The sequence below is a fragment of the Antedon bifida genome, chromosome 3 (genome assembly GCF_963402885.1).
Source record: "Antedon bifida chromosome 3, ecAntBifi1.1, whole genome shotgun sequence".
Taxonomy (NCBI): Eukaryota; Metazoa; Echinodermata; class Crinoidea; order Comatulida; family Antedonidae; genus Antedon; species Antedon bifida.
In genome coordinates this window covers 13,793,587-13,815,598 of record NC_136228.1, presented here as the reverse complement: position 1 = coordinate 13,815,598, position 22,012 = coordinate 13,793,587, and the positions used below count along the sequence as shown (strand labels likewise).

Genomic DNA, 22,012 nt, shown 5'->3' with positions numbered 1-22,012 from the left:
TAAATTATTAAACCGCATTATAGCTTTTAAGCAATTATATACACATTCAATTAAAATATCAAAGCTATTAATTTCATAAATTAACAATAAATACGAAAAATATTTTTTTACAAATATAAATAGACGAATGTATATCATTTTTTAACATTCATTTTTTCATTACAAATGTCTAGTTTTGAAAAAATATATTGGAATGGTTTGAATACTATTTAATTGTAATAAATAAACAGAAAATATAATTTTGCTGCAGCATTTTCTGTTAATAGTTATATTGGGTTGGGTTTTGTTAAGGTCGTATGCGAGATATACTGGCGTGCGTAGCGGGTAAATACCCACTTAACTGTCGTAATGTGACGTAATCTCTCTTGGCCCTCTCTGTTTCATCTGCTGATGGGGGAAACCATACTTGGGTGTCGACGCTGGCTAAATTTGTACCAACTGGAAGATTAGAACTGCTTATCTGTAAGAAATTATGAATAATATAATAATTATTATATAACAAATATTACTGAAGAACTGTTGAATCAGCTTAAAACCCTGGATTTATTAGGTGTACTGTACCTATAATTTCCCAGTATCATAGCCAGATCTGTAATACAGTATCACATAAGTATCACATGTGACGCCTTTATCATCGGTCATAAGTTGAACTTAACACGAACGTTAACATAATACAGGTGTCACATGTGACACTACAGTACTACTACAGCACCATATTATATACTGGATATAATGCCATCTGTACAGATACATTACAGAGAATCGGGTGAGTTCAGACAGAGTTAGCCAGATTAGACGCGATAAGTCCTTGTTAAAAAGTATGTCATAGTACGTAATCACATTAATGTAATTTTTAGTTATAGTCCTCCCCCATAAACATTTTACATTACGAGTATTTATACAAACTTATTACATTAATCACTTTGTATAAAATACATGAATTTGTTAAAAATAAAACTTACAATACTTTCTAATTGAGCGACTATATCTCTAATCTTGGATCGAAGTGACGTAAATCGGCTTCTATATCCGTTGTGGCCTCTGTAATTATCCTCATCTGCTATCACAAAGGTAAGTGCAGTGTCAAATATATTGATGTTTTCTCTGTATGTTTCAAGTAAGTCCTGAGCCTACAAAATAACCACAAATATAATATAGGAATATTGTCAGATTAGAACATGTAGTTTGGTGATCATACTTTCCAACTCCAATCTTCGGGTTCAATCATGACGGAGTTACAGGGGTTTAACCACTATGACGGTTTCTAGTCCACCCCGAGCCTCAAATGAAACTTTGTTAATAAAAAGTAAAGTTGAAGTTGGATATGTATACTGAAAAAGGGTTAAATCAACTACGAAATTCATCAAATATGATTTCAAATAACCATACATCTTTTAGGTAAAACTTAACATTATTTTACTATTTCTAAATATATATATTCTAAAATTAGACAGAGATAAAGTAAAACAAACCTACGTTTGCATTTTCTCGTTTTCCAAGCGGGAAATTGTGAATACTTGGAACTCCTAGAAGAGTCCAATAGTAATAATCGACTTCTGGGCCGCTGATTCTTTCGTTTCTCTGAAAGAACATTCGATTCAATTATTTAATATTCATATTAAAGACTAATATTAAGAAATGAAAAACGATGTAAATATAATAATATTCGGCAGCGTATATCTTTATTATGAAAAAAAAATGACACAAGCAGCCACTGGCTGAAACCGTAGTCGTATAGTCCTACATCATAAGCCTATATGATAAATAGTTTACAAAACTTAAAAATAACTAATAATTTTCCCGAATTGTATTTTTTGGCAAATTTGCAAGTTTTATTTCAGATGGAAGAAACCATTCTCTCTTTTCTAAATAAAGTTCGAGGAAGTAAAATAGTGCATACTCACGAAGTTAGACATAACAGTGTTCACTTCAATTGCAGTCGTGGATATAGATGACAGTATGCGGCTATATTGCTGTGCTAATGTTGCCGTTGGGGAACCCGCAGTCGTTAATGAAACCGTTACCGTTTCCGTGGTAATAGTGGTGGAAACCTCCGTCGGTGCAGAATCAGCAACCGCACATAGAATACAAACTGTCAAGATACCTGAAACGGAACAGCATGATTAAGATTAGTTATTTCATTTTACAAAATAACGTTTTTAAACGTGATATAAGATGATCTTAGTCACAATATACATTGCCCGCATCAGTGAGTTAATAGCAGATCATGATGACGAATTTAGGCCTAATATCTTGGACAATTGCCAAAGTGAATGTGCCCAATATTAATTAATCTAAATTTGTACACATAAAACATGTTCAGGGATTTGTGTTTAAACCACAAAACCGGAAATGTTTAAAAATACTACGAAGGACTTTCTATCTTTTATTATTATCCCTTGTTTGATAAAATAAGATGGCGGTATGTCTGAGAAATAATGTCGCGCAATATTTTATACTACACAATAAAATGTTTAACACATCTGAAGCAAATTCTCTTCAGTGAATAACTTTATAATAAACTATAGTTCGCTTCTTAATTATATCTACAAAATACCGTAATTTTATAGGTATAATGAGTGCCTACCAAAGCCACCCCTTTCTCTTAAATTTAGTAACAAATGTGTAGATAGTTTTATTCTTCTTGTAATCATTGATAATTTTAGTTTGATCTACTCGATACTTGGTAAACCTTTCAAATGCAGATCGGTATTTTAAAACATATCGAGTAGGTACTTACTAGAAACGCTCTAAGAATCTTTTGAATTGCATATACTAGCCTAATTTGTTCTGTTTTAACATCGAACAAAACTAATAAATGCATTATTAAACAATAATGCCAAACTATACAATCCCCAAAATATATTTATTAAAATGATGAATTCTTCTATAAACACTGAACACGTGGTACGGATTTATCATCAAATTTATTGTGTATCCCATGGAAACACGGTTACTAATTGCGCATAAAATGTGCACACGAATGAAATAAAATAATGAGAAATGAAATAAACCTACACGGTTCAAACACGTTTTGACAAACCGTAAAAGTTTTTCGCTGACGAAAAAGCTTATGTTCTTACAAAATAAACAAAACATTAATGTTCTTACTTACTTAGATACATAGTAATAGAGTCAAGATATCCAGTAATGTGAAGTTAAAAAAAATGACACCTTCCACAATCAGTGAGTGCAAATGTACTTCTCAAAATGTGTGATAATAATAATTTGGCATAATATTGCCATCGTCTTTATATACACCAAAGGAACCGGAAGTCAGCCAACTCCAACGCAAGGAACATCGAAGCGTGTCAAAAGAAAGCGGCTCACTTCTCAAGGGACGTTCTACATGTTGCTCACGAAATATTGGAAGTATCGTCTTAATCAATCCCAAGAGGCCGGTAGTTCGGTGATCCACCAGTGTTAACATTCCGTAACGTGTTCATTAGAAGTTACTTTTCGCTGTTTTATGTTAGTATAGTAACCTTTAATATGGTTTAAAAGTGAAAAAACAACAGAACTGACTTAGGATGATTATTTGGCGGTCAAGTCTTGACGGATTAAGTCTACTCACACCTGGTTCGTCTTCATATCCAGAGTCATACGTCACAGCCATAAGCTACAGGATTACTTCAATTTTTACTTTGTCGTTGTGTTGTTAGTCAGTGTACGTGGTAATAGACAACCTGTTAATTGATAATTGATGATGTACAACATTTCCGTTAAATTATTACACCACAAATGGAAGTAAAGACACGATCTTAAAAACACAATCTTACAGCAAACATCAACATTTGTGTATAATATTGCGATGACGAATGCTGTTATTTTTTGACAAAACATTTTTTTTTAGTTGAACCTTAAAGTTCCGTTTCGACCTAAAAGTACATCGATTACCCGTGTTTAACCACAAATGCCATGAACCTCTGAAGGGACAGCGAATCATTCTAAACACCCTTGATGAAACGAAATTACCTTACCTAACAAAACCTTAACAATAAACATATGTACGTTAATAGTCATATTTTTTTCAATCATTATGTCCACACACAAAAATCACCGACTCACAATATCCCGTCACGAATAGAGTCTGATTGACCGCAAAAGTTATTGCACCTAGCACCTAGCATGACCAAGGTAATTTCGCCCGCCTCAATTAATTGTGGTACAACATTAATAGTCATGTAAAGCAATATCAAACTCTTTATACACGTTTATAAAACCTCCATTCTTTTTTTGTAGGCCTACGTGGATTCGAACTAAAAAATGGTATCATTATTATTATCATCCTCGGTAACTAGCCATTCAAAATACGCCTGGTCTGATTCGAACCTATCATCTCATCAACAGACCATTTGACCACCAAGAACTGACAATTTTCCAGAGACAGTGATTTATTATGAGACTTGTTGGTTAGTATTTTTCTTTCTCGTTCTTGTGTTGCTCGCATTTGCAAGTTATGAACCAACATCGTTTCAAACTGTAACTGTCTAGGTTGAACTATAAATTGTTCTTCTTCTTCGGTGTCAGAATGCTCAGAAGCGGATCAAACATAATGCACTTATAATCCTATCGTTTACCAAGTAGCCATACAACATTCACATGGATTAACATCAATGTTATATCTATTTTCAAAGCATTCAAGTCATCTTCTTGTGAGGTATGAGCCACTCACGTACATATAGTTAAACAGTCAATGCAATATCACATCATTCTGTAATTAGCATCGTACATAATTACCATCATAATTAAATACATATAATGTAAGAATAAGTAACTTTTTGTTTAAAGCTCGTAAAACTATAACAATAGGCAACAAATAATACCGCAACATTTTCAAAAAGTCTATTCAACCGTAAAGAGCACTTACTTACTTAATTCCATATACTTGACATGACGATACAGAAATTCGCTGCGTAACACACAGACCCACGATTGTTTTGTATTGTTAGGTGCAATCCTTGTTTGTTTTCTTTACAAAGAACGAACATATTATTTACTTTGTTGTTCACTCAATGTATAAACCAATTTGATTGCATACATATAAGTACATAATTTTTCATTAAATAAATATTCATTAGGCTTGGTGTCTAAACTTATTTGCCTTCTTTCCAAGTTGTGCCACACGGATCTATACAAAATATTCTTATGATCAATTACAATACTCGGCATTTCAAAAGGTAAATCAGATATATTTTGGGAATTGGTGATTTATTGAATAATATTATTTAAACTACAATTAATATGTCTAACTCGGGGCCTAACTCAAAACAAACTCTTAAAGGTTATATAATCCATTAAGTAACTTCTAGTCACTGAACATTACATTGTTTTTGATTCAGAAATGACGTAGGAATTAGCCTTCGAATTTAAAAGAAGGGGAGATATTCTTTAAAAAAAGGGTACCATATGTTACAACTTGACATCTTAACCACTTTATTATGACACTACACTCCCGGGTATGACGACATGACAAAAATTGAATTCCATCACGATGTGTTTTACTTTTGTGTGCATTGCACTTTTAAAAAAGAAAAAAAAAGTTTTTGATGAAAGAACTCAAATGGTGAATGATATCATATGCATCCACATTTTATTGGTACGTTAAGCTCTGTCTACACTATCAAACTATTTTGACAAAAAAAGTGTGACGTGCCCAAATATCGTAGTGATATGACATCATCATGTCCATTGGGCATATCACATTTTTTTTGTCACATAAAGTTTGATAGTGTAGATAGAACTATAAAGTAAATACATATATTAAGACATAATACACAAGTTATAGTAATATGTTTTGAAATGTTTTTAAATGCCTTAGCACCTTAATATTTTATTTACGTATATTCAGTTTAATCTGTTTGAGATAATTTATATAGTGCGTAACGCAAGTGACGGGATGTGATTGGCCAAATTGCATTGCGCGTATCGTCCTTGTATTTGTCCTATGTGGGAACCAAGCTTTAATAAACCAATGCTAAATATACATTATTATACACAACAATTTAATTACCGTAAAAAATGTCAAAATGTAGATTTTAGTCCGACTTTGGTGGGAATAGGATACTTGACATGGTGACCATATTGTTTTCAACGGAAGGTCAATTATGCTATAACAATTCGTTCCGTTTTCGAGGGGATAATGATATTGCATGAAGTTACTGGTACTACCTTGCCGCGGCGGAATGCGCTTACACGCCACGCGGTCAACTCAAATGTAAGCTGACATACTAAAGACATAACTTATTGAGTGGATTAAATAAAATATTAGTAAAGGGATGATTGTTTTGATGGCCTAATATGTGGTTTATGAGACCGCTGAAGGAGGATACAATGCGTTAAGTAACTCACAGGTGGTGTGGGAGCTTCGTCCCAGGTTCACACGAAACACTATATTACGTAATCAATATAAATAAATATAAAAAGTAAATCAACAATCATACAACTCATCTCATAATTATTTAATTAATACAACAGACTCCATCGGTCGATATAATATAATAAGCACATTTTTATGCATCTCTTTTGTGATATCGACATTTTTTCTCGAATATATATCCGGTATAATCTATTCATAATGTGTGCAATTTAAACATTAATTTCTATTAACCATTATTTTGAACTTCATTAGGCTCAGGTCAAAGGTCAATATCACTGTATATAATTTCAATGTCACACAACATTCTCACGTAATCTAATTTTATTACTAATAAATGTATACGTGTAAGTATTTTCTAAAATTTGTCGAAAGCTCAGTGGCCATTGACTTGAACAATGCAGCCTAATTCAATTCAATTCTGGTTGATTAAAAATATAAGTGCTATTTCAGAATCTGCGCCAAATTTACATTATAATATAAAAAGTATAACAAAATATAAAATTTCAATCAAAAGTTCATCCAAATATAAAATATGTACAAATCTAAAAATAACACATTTACATACAGCACAAAACAAACTAACATTACATTTAGAATATCGCTAAACGATTGATTCCAGGTTTATTAATGGTTGATTAAAATGTGTTCCTTTGTAAAGCAATTTAACGCATTGTGTAATTTAGTAAAAGAGCAATTTGAAAAGGGAAGATTTTAAACTTAATGTTCATTGTGTTCAAGGATCCTGTAACATTCTTTTGGCCTTTTGAACAATCATTCCAACCCCAACGTGATACATTACTTTTGTTTTAATCTAAAAAAAAAACTTACCTCAAAGTAATTCGCCACGATCCATTTTAGAGGTTTACCCGCTGGTTTACAACCAAATGCATACCACAACCTATTTCCAAAAATAATATTTATAATATTGTGGTTACAACAGAAAATTATGATACTATCATTTGTACGATGCCAGGGGACCACTAATTTAAAAGACGTATCAAGAGAAAATGAACATTTTACATAAAAATAGTTGAAAATTCACTTCTTAAAGTGTAAACATTCTATTGAATGTTTCGTTTATGTAACGTGGAAACTAAGATACACAGTTCTGGACAAATTACTGATATTTATATTTATTTTCTCACACCGTAACACACTTATAATTATGTTCAAAATTACTAAACACTGGTATCTGAATTACCTGTTTAATAATACTAATAGTAATTTATTGCAATAGGCCTAACACGCACACGCACTAATTCAAACCTCTATTTTACAATAACGAATACACCTGGTCAATCATTCACTCCCCTTGGATATTTGTGGTTATAAAATAAAATTAATTATTATAACTAAGAGTATTAACAAGTTTGATTTAATACAAAAATTAACTTTTAAACTATTGTGATAATTCCGCCTACCTGTTATGGAAAAAAACTTATTGTCATATACCTTGATAATAATTATGTTATTACATCGTAGGCGTAACAGATGTACAGACCCAAGTATATACTTAAGTTATATTACACCTTTTGACATTTTTAATAAAGCAAATCTCAGTGCTGTAGTGAATATTTTGTAATGGCAAACTGATAATTATTTTCGATTATAAAATATTCAAGCACATGGTAAATAAATTATCCGAAAGTGGATATTGTGTGTGATTTATTTTGACATAGATAAGCTGCTCTTCAATGCAATAAATAAGTGAAGCAAGTACAGTACAGGTATGTTCACATTTAAAAGTTGTTTTCTATAGGCCTACTACAGACATTCCGAGACCAACCAGGATATTTTAAGAAGGACTTCTGTAGAACCTGTTGTGTGTGAGTGGCTGTGCATTGTCATTTCACATTTTTGCTCTTCATAAGAAAGATTACAACAACAAAAGAAGAAAAATTCATAGTATTTTATTTACACTTGTAAAATACTCAGGTGTGATCGAAAAGAATGAAGCAAGAACAAAAGTGGCTGCAATTGTTAGTAGAATTAAAAATCTACAAAAGAGCTATTGTTATAATATCAAATTAATTTCAGTAGGCCGGTCGGTTCTGGTGCTTGAATACATACACATACAACCTATATAAAACAATAATAATAAATAAATAAATAATCTGTAACATATTTTACATATTAAGATTGCAAGCCCATTAACTAGGATTTTTACTTTTTTCGCAAAAAAATGGAGAAATACAAGCGTAAAGAAAAAAAAAGATTTTGGCCTAGCTTAATAGATGAAAGTAATTTGCATGTTATCTATGAAGGAATGGCCAAAAATGTTCATGAGTTAGGCCTCTTTATTAGAACTTTTGCTGCTGTTTGAAAGGGCCACTTCTGGAACCTACGAACCCCAGTGGCTACGGGCATGGATTGCTATGATGTATAGAACATGAGGCACGTTTAAATCCAACGAAAGAAAAAGAAAAACATATAATCGAGAAATGAAGAGTTTAAACCCGCGACTACTAAACTTTACTGCTATTAGGGTCTATTTGTTCATTTTAAAAATTCGTTTGTTGTAAAAAAAATCACTAGGCCTAGAAATCCTGTATTGATTCATACATTCTTGATTTGCACTCTCGTGCATGCTCATAAAAAGTCCGCCATGTATTCGAAATATTTTCTGTCTGTTTATCGATTTTTTAAAGTGATTTGCATGTTATATCACACATGTTCTGTTCACAATGTATGTCCAATTAAGTAGCCTAATACTGTCAAAATATTTTGTAGTTTAGTACTAAAATGTAATTAAATAGACCTACAAGGGTTGTGGGAAAGTACGGTTATACCAATAGGTGTGTAATAATGTTGATAACACGATTTTATTTTATTTATGTATTAAATAGGGATTGGAATACAATCTTCCCTGATTAGGCCCTCTTACCAGTTACGACAATTTATTATATCATAAAACAATAAAATTAAATTAAATTAACAAACAGGAAAACAAACTTCCAAATTTGAAGGTCAGTCTCAATAACTTAACAGCTTCGAAAAAACATGTTGCAAAAACACATTTTAATGTTCTCCTTTGGGAAATTATCTTGAATATTATCTGATAATATAAACGGTAGTTATTATTTTTATATTCCAAAAGGGAAAACTACTATTCAATAAATTGTACTGTACGAAATTAATGAAATAACTGTCGGTCAAGTTATTGTGCAACCTGCCTACAATTGCTGCTATAAAATGGAAAATGTGTGAACGAATGAATGAAAAAGTTACTTATTACTATTTTAATTCGATAAAATAATAGCATTATTCAATATTAGTGTCAATAACTAGATTATTTATTCAATAAAAGAAGACAAATTTTACAAAATATAAAAAAAAATAAAAACAAATAAAATAAGCAAAAAGGCAAGAATAGGGTTTTATAGAAAATGGAAAGTGATATTGAGATTTTTTAAACATTAATAATTAATAATAAAATAATAACAATATTTATTGTTATGTCCATAAATAGTAGTTATTTACCGTACTAATTATTCAGTACAATATATAATATATTTAAAAGAAAAAAGTATATGAAAAGTGCCAACAAATTATAAGCCACTGTCAACAAATTATAACTTGCCATTTACCATTTCGTTGCGGCTAGAAATATTTGATTTATAAGAATAACGAATACACTTGTGAATTACTATAAACGCCTATTAATTACCTTTAATTATTTAACGTAAAAATTACCGTACTCTTTAAAAATAAAGAGTTTCAGCTCGTTGGAATTGATATATACAGTAATATGATACTTAACAGACCAATCACAATTACATACTGAAACTGATGCGGTACTACGTCATCTCTCCAAACGAAAAGATTCAGAGAAATAATGACGAGAATAATTATTTTATTGCAATCTTCTTAATTACTTGTTAAATAGTAGAATGTTTACTAATTAATGCCCCAATTGACGTAATTGAATTTGTTTTTGGTAACAGGTGCGTATTAAACTTTGGAAAAATACCAGAGATTCGATACACTCTTTTAGTTTAATATATGCATTTCATTTAAAAAACCAATTTTTTTAGACGGACACTAACCTCTCAAGGTTTATATGTCTTATATTATATTTTATTTATTTGATACAGAATGCAGATGACGTTATGTTGACTGTACATTTGTATACAAACTATTAAGAACACGTTATGTTTAACACCCATACGTAATGAATAGTTCCCTAGCCATTTGCCATGCTTACAACGGCTTACCTTTCCGCCTGTGTGTCGTCACGAGTCATTCGCATCTGAACTTAATATTTCATGATTTTCTTGTCAACCTGTTGCATGATGTCATGTTTCTTATATTTTCACATGAGATGGACATGGATACCTTGCGTCAACAAACCTTTTTAAAAGTGTTTTTAACGGTTTGTCCTTGTGTGCAAATATTTTTCTCTCCCAGGAACTTAATTATTGGATATGGTATCTAAATCTTCCAATTTAACTTTGCCATTAAAGTGTATTGTTATACATGTGTGGGTAAACGTCTACTTATATATCATTATCATGAAAAACTGAATGACATATTTTGAAGCAGACTGTCTGTATTCATTAAAATTTGACACAGTTTAGTTGTCTCAGGTAATACGACATACTATTGATGTGGGAATGATTGCACAATACTTGTACATACACCGTATCAATAGTAAGTTGATATTGTAAATATTAATCTACGCTTAAAACTTTCACAAAAATAGAATTATAAAATTGACATAGCAATGGACTCATTTAGTCTTGGTTCTAGACCGAAAAACATACGTGTAATACTTGAGCTCATATTTTCGTAGTTTATATATATAATATTGGGCCCCTGAAAACATTGTCCCCCTGAAAAAATAATTGTTGAATTGTTGTTGAATATGCCATTTTAATGTCACGTAATGGTTATTCACTTTCACCAAAAATTGGATCGAAAATGTTTTTACATGAAAAAAACTGTAATTTGGGCTCTAAAAATAGTCAGATTGACTATGGGTTCTGGTTAAATTTAACAGTTTATTTTGTCTTGTGAAACACTTATATTTGTTAAAGTTTTTTAAAGTGACTGTATTAAAATTGTAAAATGAAGTATTTTTTAAAATTAATCTTTTTTGGGGGACAATACACCGTTTAACTATAATTGTTTACAACTTCTAAATTTAATATAGAAAACGATAAAATCAACATCCGTTGTGAATATTCCCGAGATGTGCGAGTTTAAGAAGGCAGTACAAACAAAATATCAAGTCTCAAGATACTATTGACTGAGTAGGTCAGATTTACCGGTAGCTAAAATCCTGTACTTTTACCACAGTCGTATGTTTATCATTGACTTCACGTGGTACGCAATAAGAAGTAAAATCCTAAAGTTAATATCTTGGTTTCGGCATCTTTTTAATAAACATATTACTTATCACCCACAGATTAAAAAATTTCACTAATACAACTAACTAATCGTTGTTATATCTACAGAGATAGAATATTAAGAAGTGAGTTTCCACCATTTAATTCGTTACGTATTGAAGTTTGTATTCTCGGAAAGAAAAACCTACCGCAGAATTATATGTAAGTTTGTGGGTCAGCAGAGATTTAACAATGGTTTAGGCTGAAAGTCTTGTATCACGGAACATGACTACACGTCTAGACTAGCGTACACTTTCAAGGGGAAATGCTTATTTGATTTTATAATCCAAATTGTGTCACTATCGTTAATTTTTCAGCCGATTACAGATTATGTTATCAAATACGAATTATTATGCATACTCACTCCAGGATATAATTGATGCGAAAACAACGTTATGCCCATAATAGACCTAAACTAAACATATAGTATTATTGTAATATCTATTACATTAATTTGGTCTTGATTAAATAATGTCATGATATCTATTCATAGTTAATTTCCCTACTTACGCGCATCGCGACAATACAAAGCCGTATTACTAGTATCTAGTAGTATAGTATCACTGTTTGAACGCGCGCGTACAAAGCCATATACGTACCATCAACTATCAATGTTTGAACGCGCGCGTATAAAGCCATATACGTAATATCAACTAGCAATGTTTGAACGCGTGCGTAAAAAGTCATATTACTGTTTGAATGGGCGCGTATATGAAACCAATGATGACAATCTTCGAAAATCTTACCGGTATCGAATTCGTATAAAATACCATACTCACTAGAGGATTACATCCAGGTCATATAATTGATACTTATCGGAGGAAATTAGTTATCAAGTAATACTTGATAGGCTATACTGTGGTAGATTGGGCCGCTATTTGGAATATATTTGGTTATATAAATGACGTAAGTAAAAGTTTGTGGGTCTGTGATGCATATTGGGTTTTCTTTGTTTTTCTTTGTTAAGTATTGTTTTGCTCGAATGTTATATTTTTTATTACCCTCACTGTTTTTGAAAGATAATTTTTAAAATACAACTTAATATCGCCATGAAGATCCTAATTCCTAACAATTAAAGGATTACGGAAGACTTGACTTTTATGGAAAGAAAGGACAAACTATTCAGTTTTCTAAATTAAACTATTAAAAGTTTTTTTCTTCCTCTAAAGTGTCTTATCAATATTTTAAGCCTGGTGTGCATAATCACAACTAGTTTAGTTTTGTATCGTTCAATTAACAGCGTGAAAACTATTTTAAGACAATTTTAAATTTAAAGTCACGTTGCTATAATTTGTCCATATTTTCAAGTTGTACCACCACCAGTTATAGAAGAGGCGCAACATTTAAGTTACAATGAAAACTGGTTCCAATCTAATCGGTTATAACAAAAAGAATGACAGTACATTCTTTACAATTTTACTCCTCCCTGATAAACTAACATTGTGCATACATGTTTACTTTCACACAAATTAATGTCAAAACAAGCAACCACATAATACAGTTTATTTGATGTATCCTTATTAAAGTTACCCATGTAATTATTAACCAAAAACCGATTCTTTCCTATAAAAATCACATGATAGAATGGAACAAAGAGGGTGGGCTTGAACGTGACTGGTGAATTCTAATACATAATGAAGTGGATACCTCTCAAGGGTTTTGACGTCCACGTATCATGATTGAAATCGGAAAGGGAATAAGGGTAATAATAATTAAATACTTCAAAAATATGACACAGACACAGGTAAAATATCGGGCAGTTTGTTTTATGTACTTTTGCAAATCCCAGGAGTTACATGATTACTTTGATGACCATTCGACGTCCGCTCTGTCACCTTGACTTGGGGTCATTTGTGGTGAGGCGGAGTGTACCGCACTCATGTTCATATGTAATTGGTCGGTTGCGAAACACGATTAGTATTTCTTATTCTATTGTACGGTACTTCAAGCCTATGAAATTACACAGTGTGATATGGTGTGAACTGTCACACATGCATTGCAGTTTAGACGGTGGGCTGACGTTTTGGTAATTATCCTAGACACACAGATAAACCCATTGTCACGTCTTCATATATTTCCTATTGAAACCTAACTCTGTTCGCAATCCTTCTTAAGGGAAATATCTCGATATCATGCTGCTACGATTGACGCACATACCATTATTTTCTTTGAATATCGTCTACAGTTTTATATAGACTATTGGACTATTACCAAGCCTTAATTGTTGAAATTTCCCCACCCCTCTCAATTACTAATAGTAACACCCAACGCGATTCCAGTGGTAGGTTATGACTTATTCTTACGAGGCCTAAAAGCCTAGTCTGACGATTTTTGATGTAAAAATTACAATTTATAATGCAGCGTTCGTTGGTTATACATTGTTGACTTTACTTGGTTTTTATTATTCTAAAACCGTATATAAAATAATATAAACAGTTGTTGAAGCTGAAGACATCTTAAATATTGGCATATATGGCATTATTACTCTTCCTTATTTAATTTGTCGCAGATAATACATAATATCGTCAAAATATAAATCAATTTAATAGTTCTTGCAGTCAAATTATAATATTAAACATAAAACGGGGTTGAGTTGTTACAGATCAATGATCTCATTAATTACCGTAGCCTATACAACTTTACACCAATCTGTACCAATTCAAAGGAGGTTCAACTATTAATGTACTTATTATTTAGTGCAGTTTCAGGATATAGGCCTAAATGGGGAAAAGATTATTAGGTCAGTGCCTTATATTAAAGATTTTTTTATACAAAATGTCTGTTTTCTTATTTATTAATAGTATTTTGGGAGATTGTACCAGGAGTGAAATGGATTCTAAATGGGGTTAACTAAAGAAACAATACCCATTTTAATGGGTGCGTGTCTGCAAAAGGTCTTATATATGACGTATTAGCCAAGCGATTATAGAGTACGGGAGACCAGACAGTTATTAAAGACACAGTTTATAGAAACGATAATTCTCGGCGGCTGATTTTTATCACATAATTTATGTTTAATCTTGAGAGATTAGTCTAACATTTATAACATTAAAGTTTGTTCAACCAGGGCAGAGTGAAATTACAATTTCATAATTGATTCCAACATGTAGGCCTATGTATGTTTATCATTTGGTAGCAATTGTGCATTTTACCTACCTAAATTAATTGTTTCTTTACATAAAATGACACAAACATTGAGCCAAACGTGTCTGTATCTTATATTATTAGCTGTCAAATACTTAAAGGTTGATTCACACCAGATTTACAAAACATTTTCTGCTCAAACACGTATGTGAACCATTCACTTTAGAAGTTTAACATTCAAACTTGTCCTATGAATACAGCTTATTGCCTTTTAATAAAATGGAAATATCTCAGTGTGTTTGGCGTGTGAATGGGTATTCTTTTACCTGATCCAATATTTCTTCTGTTCTCATCCATACCAAACCAATTCTGATTCTTAATGTGAATCTACGTTAATTTCTTCTATTTATGACTACACCCACATTCACAAAGCCCAGCCAACTTCCGAATGTTCCTATATAGATATAATAAAAATGGTAACTACTGACGTATTTAGTCTGCCCATATTATTTGATATACGCACCTGGTATTTTCTAATATATATTAAATTAGGCTATAAATTTCTAATTAAATAATAAATGGTAATGCAGTATATAGGTCGAATGCAATTATTATCTAGCAACCTAGACACCGATTTAGTCACGAATTTAGGGCTGTAAACGGAGATCAAGATAACAATAAAGAACATTGAAAAAAATAATGATGTTATGCAATATCTTTTGATAGCAAATAAGGTATTTCAATTACAGTATAAAGTATTTGTCTTTGTTTAGTGTTTGGCTGAATGGTCTGATACTAAACAGGGGGTTTTTCGGATAAGCAAACAAGCATGTGCCTCATGTGTTCTTGTGAATGTTTCGTACAAAAATAACAATAGGGTTTTGCCCTAACAAACAATCGATGTTATATAAACTGTCTAAATCGGAAGTCAATATAGGAGGAAGCTGAATACTTCTCATCATGCTTTTACAGTAGTTTTGTGTCAAATGTTATGTGCCCATATATGGACATGATGATGTCATATCACTACCATATTTAAGCATAGCACTACCATATATGGACATGATGATGTCATAGCACTACCATATTTAAGCATGCACTACCATATATGGGCACATCACATTTTTTTGACACATAAAGTTTGGTAGTGTAACAAAGGCTTTAGACCAAGCTATTCAAATTTACGCTAAATAATTTGAATGGTTATACAGGGTTGATGGACGCGTGACCATGATGTCCTTGGAAAAATCATTACTTGGCATGTTCTCCGAAAAAAACGCGTGACAACTCTTTGCTGTCAGCTCACCTCATCGAATACGACTACGAGTGCTCCGCCTCAGCAAAAGACAAGGACTTACTTCTTAGTTTGAGGGCGACGGACTAATATTATATCACGTCATGTGAGATACAATATTATTGAATAATCATGTGTATAGGCCTATAGATGGGTATAGCGATAGATTAAAAAAGTATCGAACCATAGGTGCATTTGGTTAACTCGTATAGGATTATTTTTTTTATTTTATTCTGGCTTGTTGTTGAGGGGATTAAAAGACCAACCTTTGAGCCAAAGGGGTTCGGCAGGGACCACGATAACGGCTCTTTTTACATAGGCCCACATTTGATGCCCGGGCGGTCATTGATCCTATCAATTAGGTTTATGTGTAAATTTCTTTATCTTGTTACTATATAAAAAAAAACTATGGCTGGGTTTTTAATTAGGCTGAATGTAGCTGGCTATCAGCCAATTACATATCGAATACAACTTTTTATTGGCGTCTAGCCAATTGCAGATTTTGGTAATACAAATTATTATATTTAGATATATACAGTACAAACAACTACTGTTTCAAATAAGATTAAACATCACTTTCCTAAATTGTTTGCGTCTAGATCGACGACACGATGGGTACATTAAAAGTTTCAAAGACAATTTTATATAGCCTTTACTTCATGGCTGAAAATCTATATAGAGATAAACTAAATTGCCAACTGATATAGACCTGTAAATAACTACATTAGACTATGACGTTTCGTTACAAGATAGATACATAATAGTACCTATTTAGTATTGATAATTAATTCGCTGAACTTTAAACTGAAAATCTCAGCTCGACATTAAGTTCAAATTAAGTTCAGTATACAAGTGCTTTAGCGCTTATCAAACAATTCAAAGTTAAAAATGAAATTAAAGCACTAGAAATAAGCTAAAACGATGCATTCAATAACCTTGGTTATTGGCTAAACCATCAATGTTTCTATGGTTATATAAGTGTACGTGCGAACTGCAACCTGGCGATAGGCCAAATCGCCAAGCTTCCCCCCTGACCCCAGATTGCCACTGCCTTAACGTTATGTCTAGCCTGGCTAATCGTTGTTGTACTTAAGCCGTGTTTAAATCACGTTTTATGAATACTAGTGGATTTTAAGTGCCCATTTCATTCATAATTCTTACGTATTCCGGATGAAAATATAAATAGATTAACTTGGTAAATCATATTTTATGTAATAATTTTGAAACTCGAATATGGTTGTTTTATTTCAGGTGCACATTCCGGATGATAACACACATGAAATATTAAATTAATACAATAATATAGATTCAGATTCATTTTATTTCATCATATTTTAAAATGTTTAAAATATATGAGATTTTTCTCTATAGACAAAAGTTAAAAATACAATGTGGTTAATATGTTAAAAAGTGAAAACTAATATTTAATTTAGTAATTTTAAAACTAGAATATGGCTATTTTTTCATTCATTTCAGGTGTCCTGTGCCTATATTATATTCCGGATAGAATCACAAATAATAAATCATTTTTTACGTTGTAATTTTTAAACTTGAATGGTTGTTTTACTTATTTCATATCGGAATGAAAAGTAAATTCACGTAAATTAATATAATTATTGGCGTATGTATTAACGCAAAATAAATACACTTAGGCCTAACGAAAATTGTGTTGGTATTACATTATTTCCAAATTTTAGTTTCAAACTATTAAATAGTAAATCAATTTATTGATTTGAAATATGCTTCATTCAGTTTCCAACGATCCAGGGTTCAATCATTACCTACTGCCAGGGTTCAATCATGACCTAATGCCAGGGTTCAATCATGACCTAATGCCAGGGTTCAATCATGACCTAGTACCAAGGTTCAATCATGACCTAGTGCCAGGTTCAATCCTGACCTAGTGCCAGGGTTGTAACTCACGACTCTTCCAACTCCACTCCCTAAGTCTCAAATGAAACTGAGTTTATAAGCACGATACATGATTTGATTTGAATTTATTAGAAAAATCGTACTAAAAATACATACAAAGAGATAACATAAATTACTGACATTACAAATAATACATTTATAAAAGATTTTCCAATATTTTTTCATAAAATAGTAATTGGTGCGTAGCTCGCTGCTTGATACGTATAAAAAAAATGTTTTTTATTTACATCTTTGTTTACAAACTGTGTAGTATGTCGGTTTAGTTGAATGAAATCTGACCTCCTCACCGACCTACTTCTACAGACAAATCTAAACACAGGTGACTTCAAGATGGGAAATCGTCTGAGCACCAAAGAATGTCAACACTCAAACGACTGGATTAAAACGGATCCTACAGAATACCACCGCGTGTGAGAAGTTACAAATATTCCAAAAACCTTTGCCAACAATTTCACTAAAACATATTCTTTTTAAGTTAATTGTTTAATATTATAATAATTAGATTTTAAGCCGATTACAATTGTCGGAACAGAGTAATAAAAGAGGTAAAGTTTGGTTCTAATTCGGACGCAACGCAAAGACGTATAGGCCCAACGCAACTGACCAATCAAATCGGCAGTTCGAAAGATCCATCGAGGCGTGATTGGTCAAATTACTTGCGTTGCGCTTACGTATAAGCGTTTACTCTATGCGTGAAAGCAAACTCAAGGTAATATACAGTTCATTGATAAAACTCATCGCTGGCAGAATGCCAATACATCGTACGATGTATTCCTCAATTTCATACATTGTTTACATTTTGTTGATGACCTTGTCGTAACTTTCAAAGTAATTCAAAATTTGGCAAAGCAATTTTATTGGTTATCCTGTTTAAATTGTTTAATTTAGTAAAAGAATAATTCTAGATTGATTTCAATCCAGGAGCACGTATGTCGTCGTTACGATAAAACCTTAGTTATCTCTCAACCTTCGAATATAATATAATCAAATGAATCTAAAACCCGTCCTAGTTATAGGTCTAGTCTTCTAAAACTGTTTTAAATAACATAGACATGGTGTATTAATTAAATATTAGAGGTTTGGCACTAAATACCAAGAAATCTCAGGCCTAGGTACAAAGTAGGCCCATGCAATCGTCGATTATAAACTTATCAATACTTTTAGATTGGTTCGTAAACCCAGGACAATTGGTGCTCGATCATCTTCCAAGAAATACTTGTTGCCTGGAAGATATCGCAGCAACGGTACCTTGTTATGGAATCTTTTCTGCAGTGTTGCTCATGTTGTATGGACTTATTTAGGATATGATTGGTGGCGACATCACACACCTCCGACACGCCTTCAGTCTGAGTGTACAAGGGGATCAACAACAATCCTTTATTCCAGTCGTTTGCTTCGTTTCTTTAAAGACTACATTCTCGGAACGGAACGGTTTTTTAAATAATGGAAAATCATATTATAGAGAATTAAACGGCACTGTCTTCTGGAATGGAAACGGCATACTGTTAAATAATAATGGAATATAGAAAACTGAACGGCATCGTTCGAGCTTGTCCGAGAAAACATTTAAATTCAAACTGTTATATTTATCATATATTGAAAATTCACAAAAAATAAATTATATACAAATCGCATGAAATGGAATAAAGGTCGTTAAAAAAACAAAATATTGACGTGAATTAAAAAGGTTTTTGGAAAGTTTCAGAGCAATTCACGATTTAAAATATCGATGAACCTCAATTTTTCTCTCTAGTATGATGAATTGTGACTAAAACGCTGATGAACTGAGAAAATCTATATTCTTACTATAGACGAGGCAATACGTATAACATGGCCCTACTAATAAATGTACATCCGTTAGAAAAAAAACATGTTTAATGAAATTGCACCTTTCTTATAAACCTCAACCATATTTGTTAATCCTACTCAAACTTGTTACATTTACAATAAATCTATTGATTAAATACCGGTAGCGGTAGTCCATGAGTAGGTACTTAATCCACACACGTGTTACTAAATAAATTATGTGTGAAAATACCAATAATTGAGCGTTATTTATTAATTTTTACATGATCATAATAAAGTATGATGCAATTGTTCTGCTGTTCCAACATCCGTCTTAACATTGGTTAAGATCTGAACTTTATTCAGCCCTAATTCATGACTCTGGCAAGCTATTACGATGAGACGTTTCTTAAATCTATTTGCAATCCCAACAAATGGTAGTAATTGTACATTTGTAAACTTCAGGTGACAAGACCATATATAACATGAGAGAGAGGAACAAAATGCAATCAGATAGAAAGATCTTCCAAAGGAGAAAAGACGACAGTACCAGACTTTCATTTACTACGAGTTTCTTCAGCAATGTTGCGTAAGTGTTGCATTCAATATTGTTGTTTACTTTGCATAAACTAGTGTGTATAAATGTATTAAATCTATATTATTTTACTACTTTATATTTCAATTCAATTCAATTCAATGTAAACATTTATTTTCTTTCTTTCATTGAATTGAAACAATTTAGAAATCATTTTAAATGTTAAAACATGTTTTTAAAGTTCCTTTCAAATAAAATGTATATTTTTAATGGAACGAATAACATATTTTAAGGACAGCAGTATAGGCCCTAAGGCATGGTTAAGTACAAATAACTTCATTGACAGACCTTTTTCTGACCCTAATTGTAGAATAGTGCATTATTCAAGCTAGGCAACACTCCTGATCTATAGCTAGATCCCTTTAGAGCAGGGGTTAATTCGAATAAGCCTATATGTGCGGCTTACTTTACACATCTCAAAGCTAGTAACATATTAAAGAAGATTCAAAATTAAATCTAGCATGAGAGATACGCTGATACGAGGAAATAGTGGGAGAATATTTTTTTATTCTGAGTGGATTTTCGCTCAACTTAGATTCTATATTTTCGTTTTCCGCTTACCGTTACCGCTTGTCTGTGTAAATTGGCATTAATGTGTAAAACCACCGTATAAATTGCAAAATTTCTTCTTTTTTTTTTTAAATACAAGACTTGTGGATTCAATCTTTGGTACGTGCGCTACTATACTGAAGATGTATTTAATACTCACTTTGATGGCGTTTAATATTTTTAAGATTTAATTTTTGTTAAAGATATTGTAGAGGTATTTATTGGTATAGTGTGCGTAATGGTAGTGGCGTCTACACCGATTGCTACACGAACTTACTACAACGACCTTATATCTGGTTTCAGCAGTCTACTGGTTGAAAGCAGAGACGTTTTAAACAGATTTGTAAGTTGGGCTATATTCTCAATTTTATAATATAAAAACAAAACAGAGCTAAATCTTAGTTTAAAACACCTTCTTCCAAAAACGAAAAGTTAACTATTACAAAATCGTTTTAGAAATCGCAACGAATTCAGCAAGATGCAGTTTTATTGTCGACAGTGGACGGTCTCCCGGATGTCTCCGCTTTGACATTTCGTACACGTCAAAATATGACAGTAAGTACCAGTACTTAAATATTTAAAATAAGTTCACGAATTAAAAGTTGGAATTATGTTAATAAGGTATTTTATATTTAATAGTCGAACTTTAGTACAGAACTTAACAAATTTAAAATGTTTGTGCATTCATATTAACACCATGATTTTGTATAGTCCCTTTTATTTATTTATTTCTCTTATAAGTAAAATTGTATTATAATATTTAAGTTTTAAGCTCTGTCTACACTATCAAGCTTTATGTGACACAAAATGTGTGTGTCAAAGCACTACCATATTTAAGCATATCACTACCATATTTAGGCACATCACACTTTTCTTATCACATAAAGTTTGATAGTGTAGACAGAGCTAGGAAATGATATATGTATTGCTAATTCTTATGTTTTTTAGGAAGGTGATCTACTTGAGACACACAAAGTGAATTTACTAATCTATCACTCTGCAATCGC

At 31.9% G+C, this 22,012-nt stretch overlaps 1 protein-coding gene across 1 annotated transcript; it reads right to left on the bottom strand.

The window, feature by feature from the left end:
• Positions 1 to 286: 286 nt before the first annotated feature.
• LOC144838158 (uncharacterized) lies at positions 287 to 3,616 on the bottom strand. The gene is made up of 5 exons (XM_078693518.1): positions 3,526 to 3,616; positions 1,905 to 2,104; positions 1,477 to 1,581; positions 963 to 1,130; positions 287 to 460 (listed from the first exon to the last, which is right to left on the bottom strand). Exons 1-5 carry the CDS (start codon positions 3,614 to 3,616, stop codon positions 287 to 289), a joined length of 738 nt encoding a protein of 245 aa, XP_078549644.1.
• Positions 3,617 to 22,012: the final 18,396 nt, after the last annotated feature.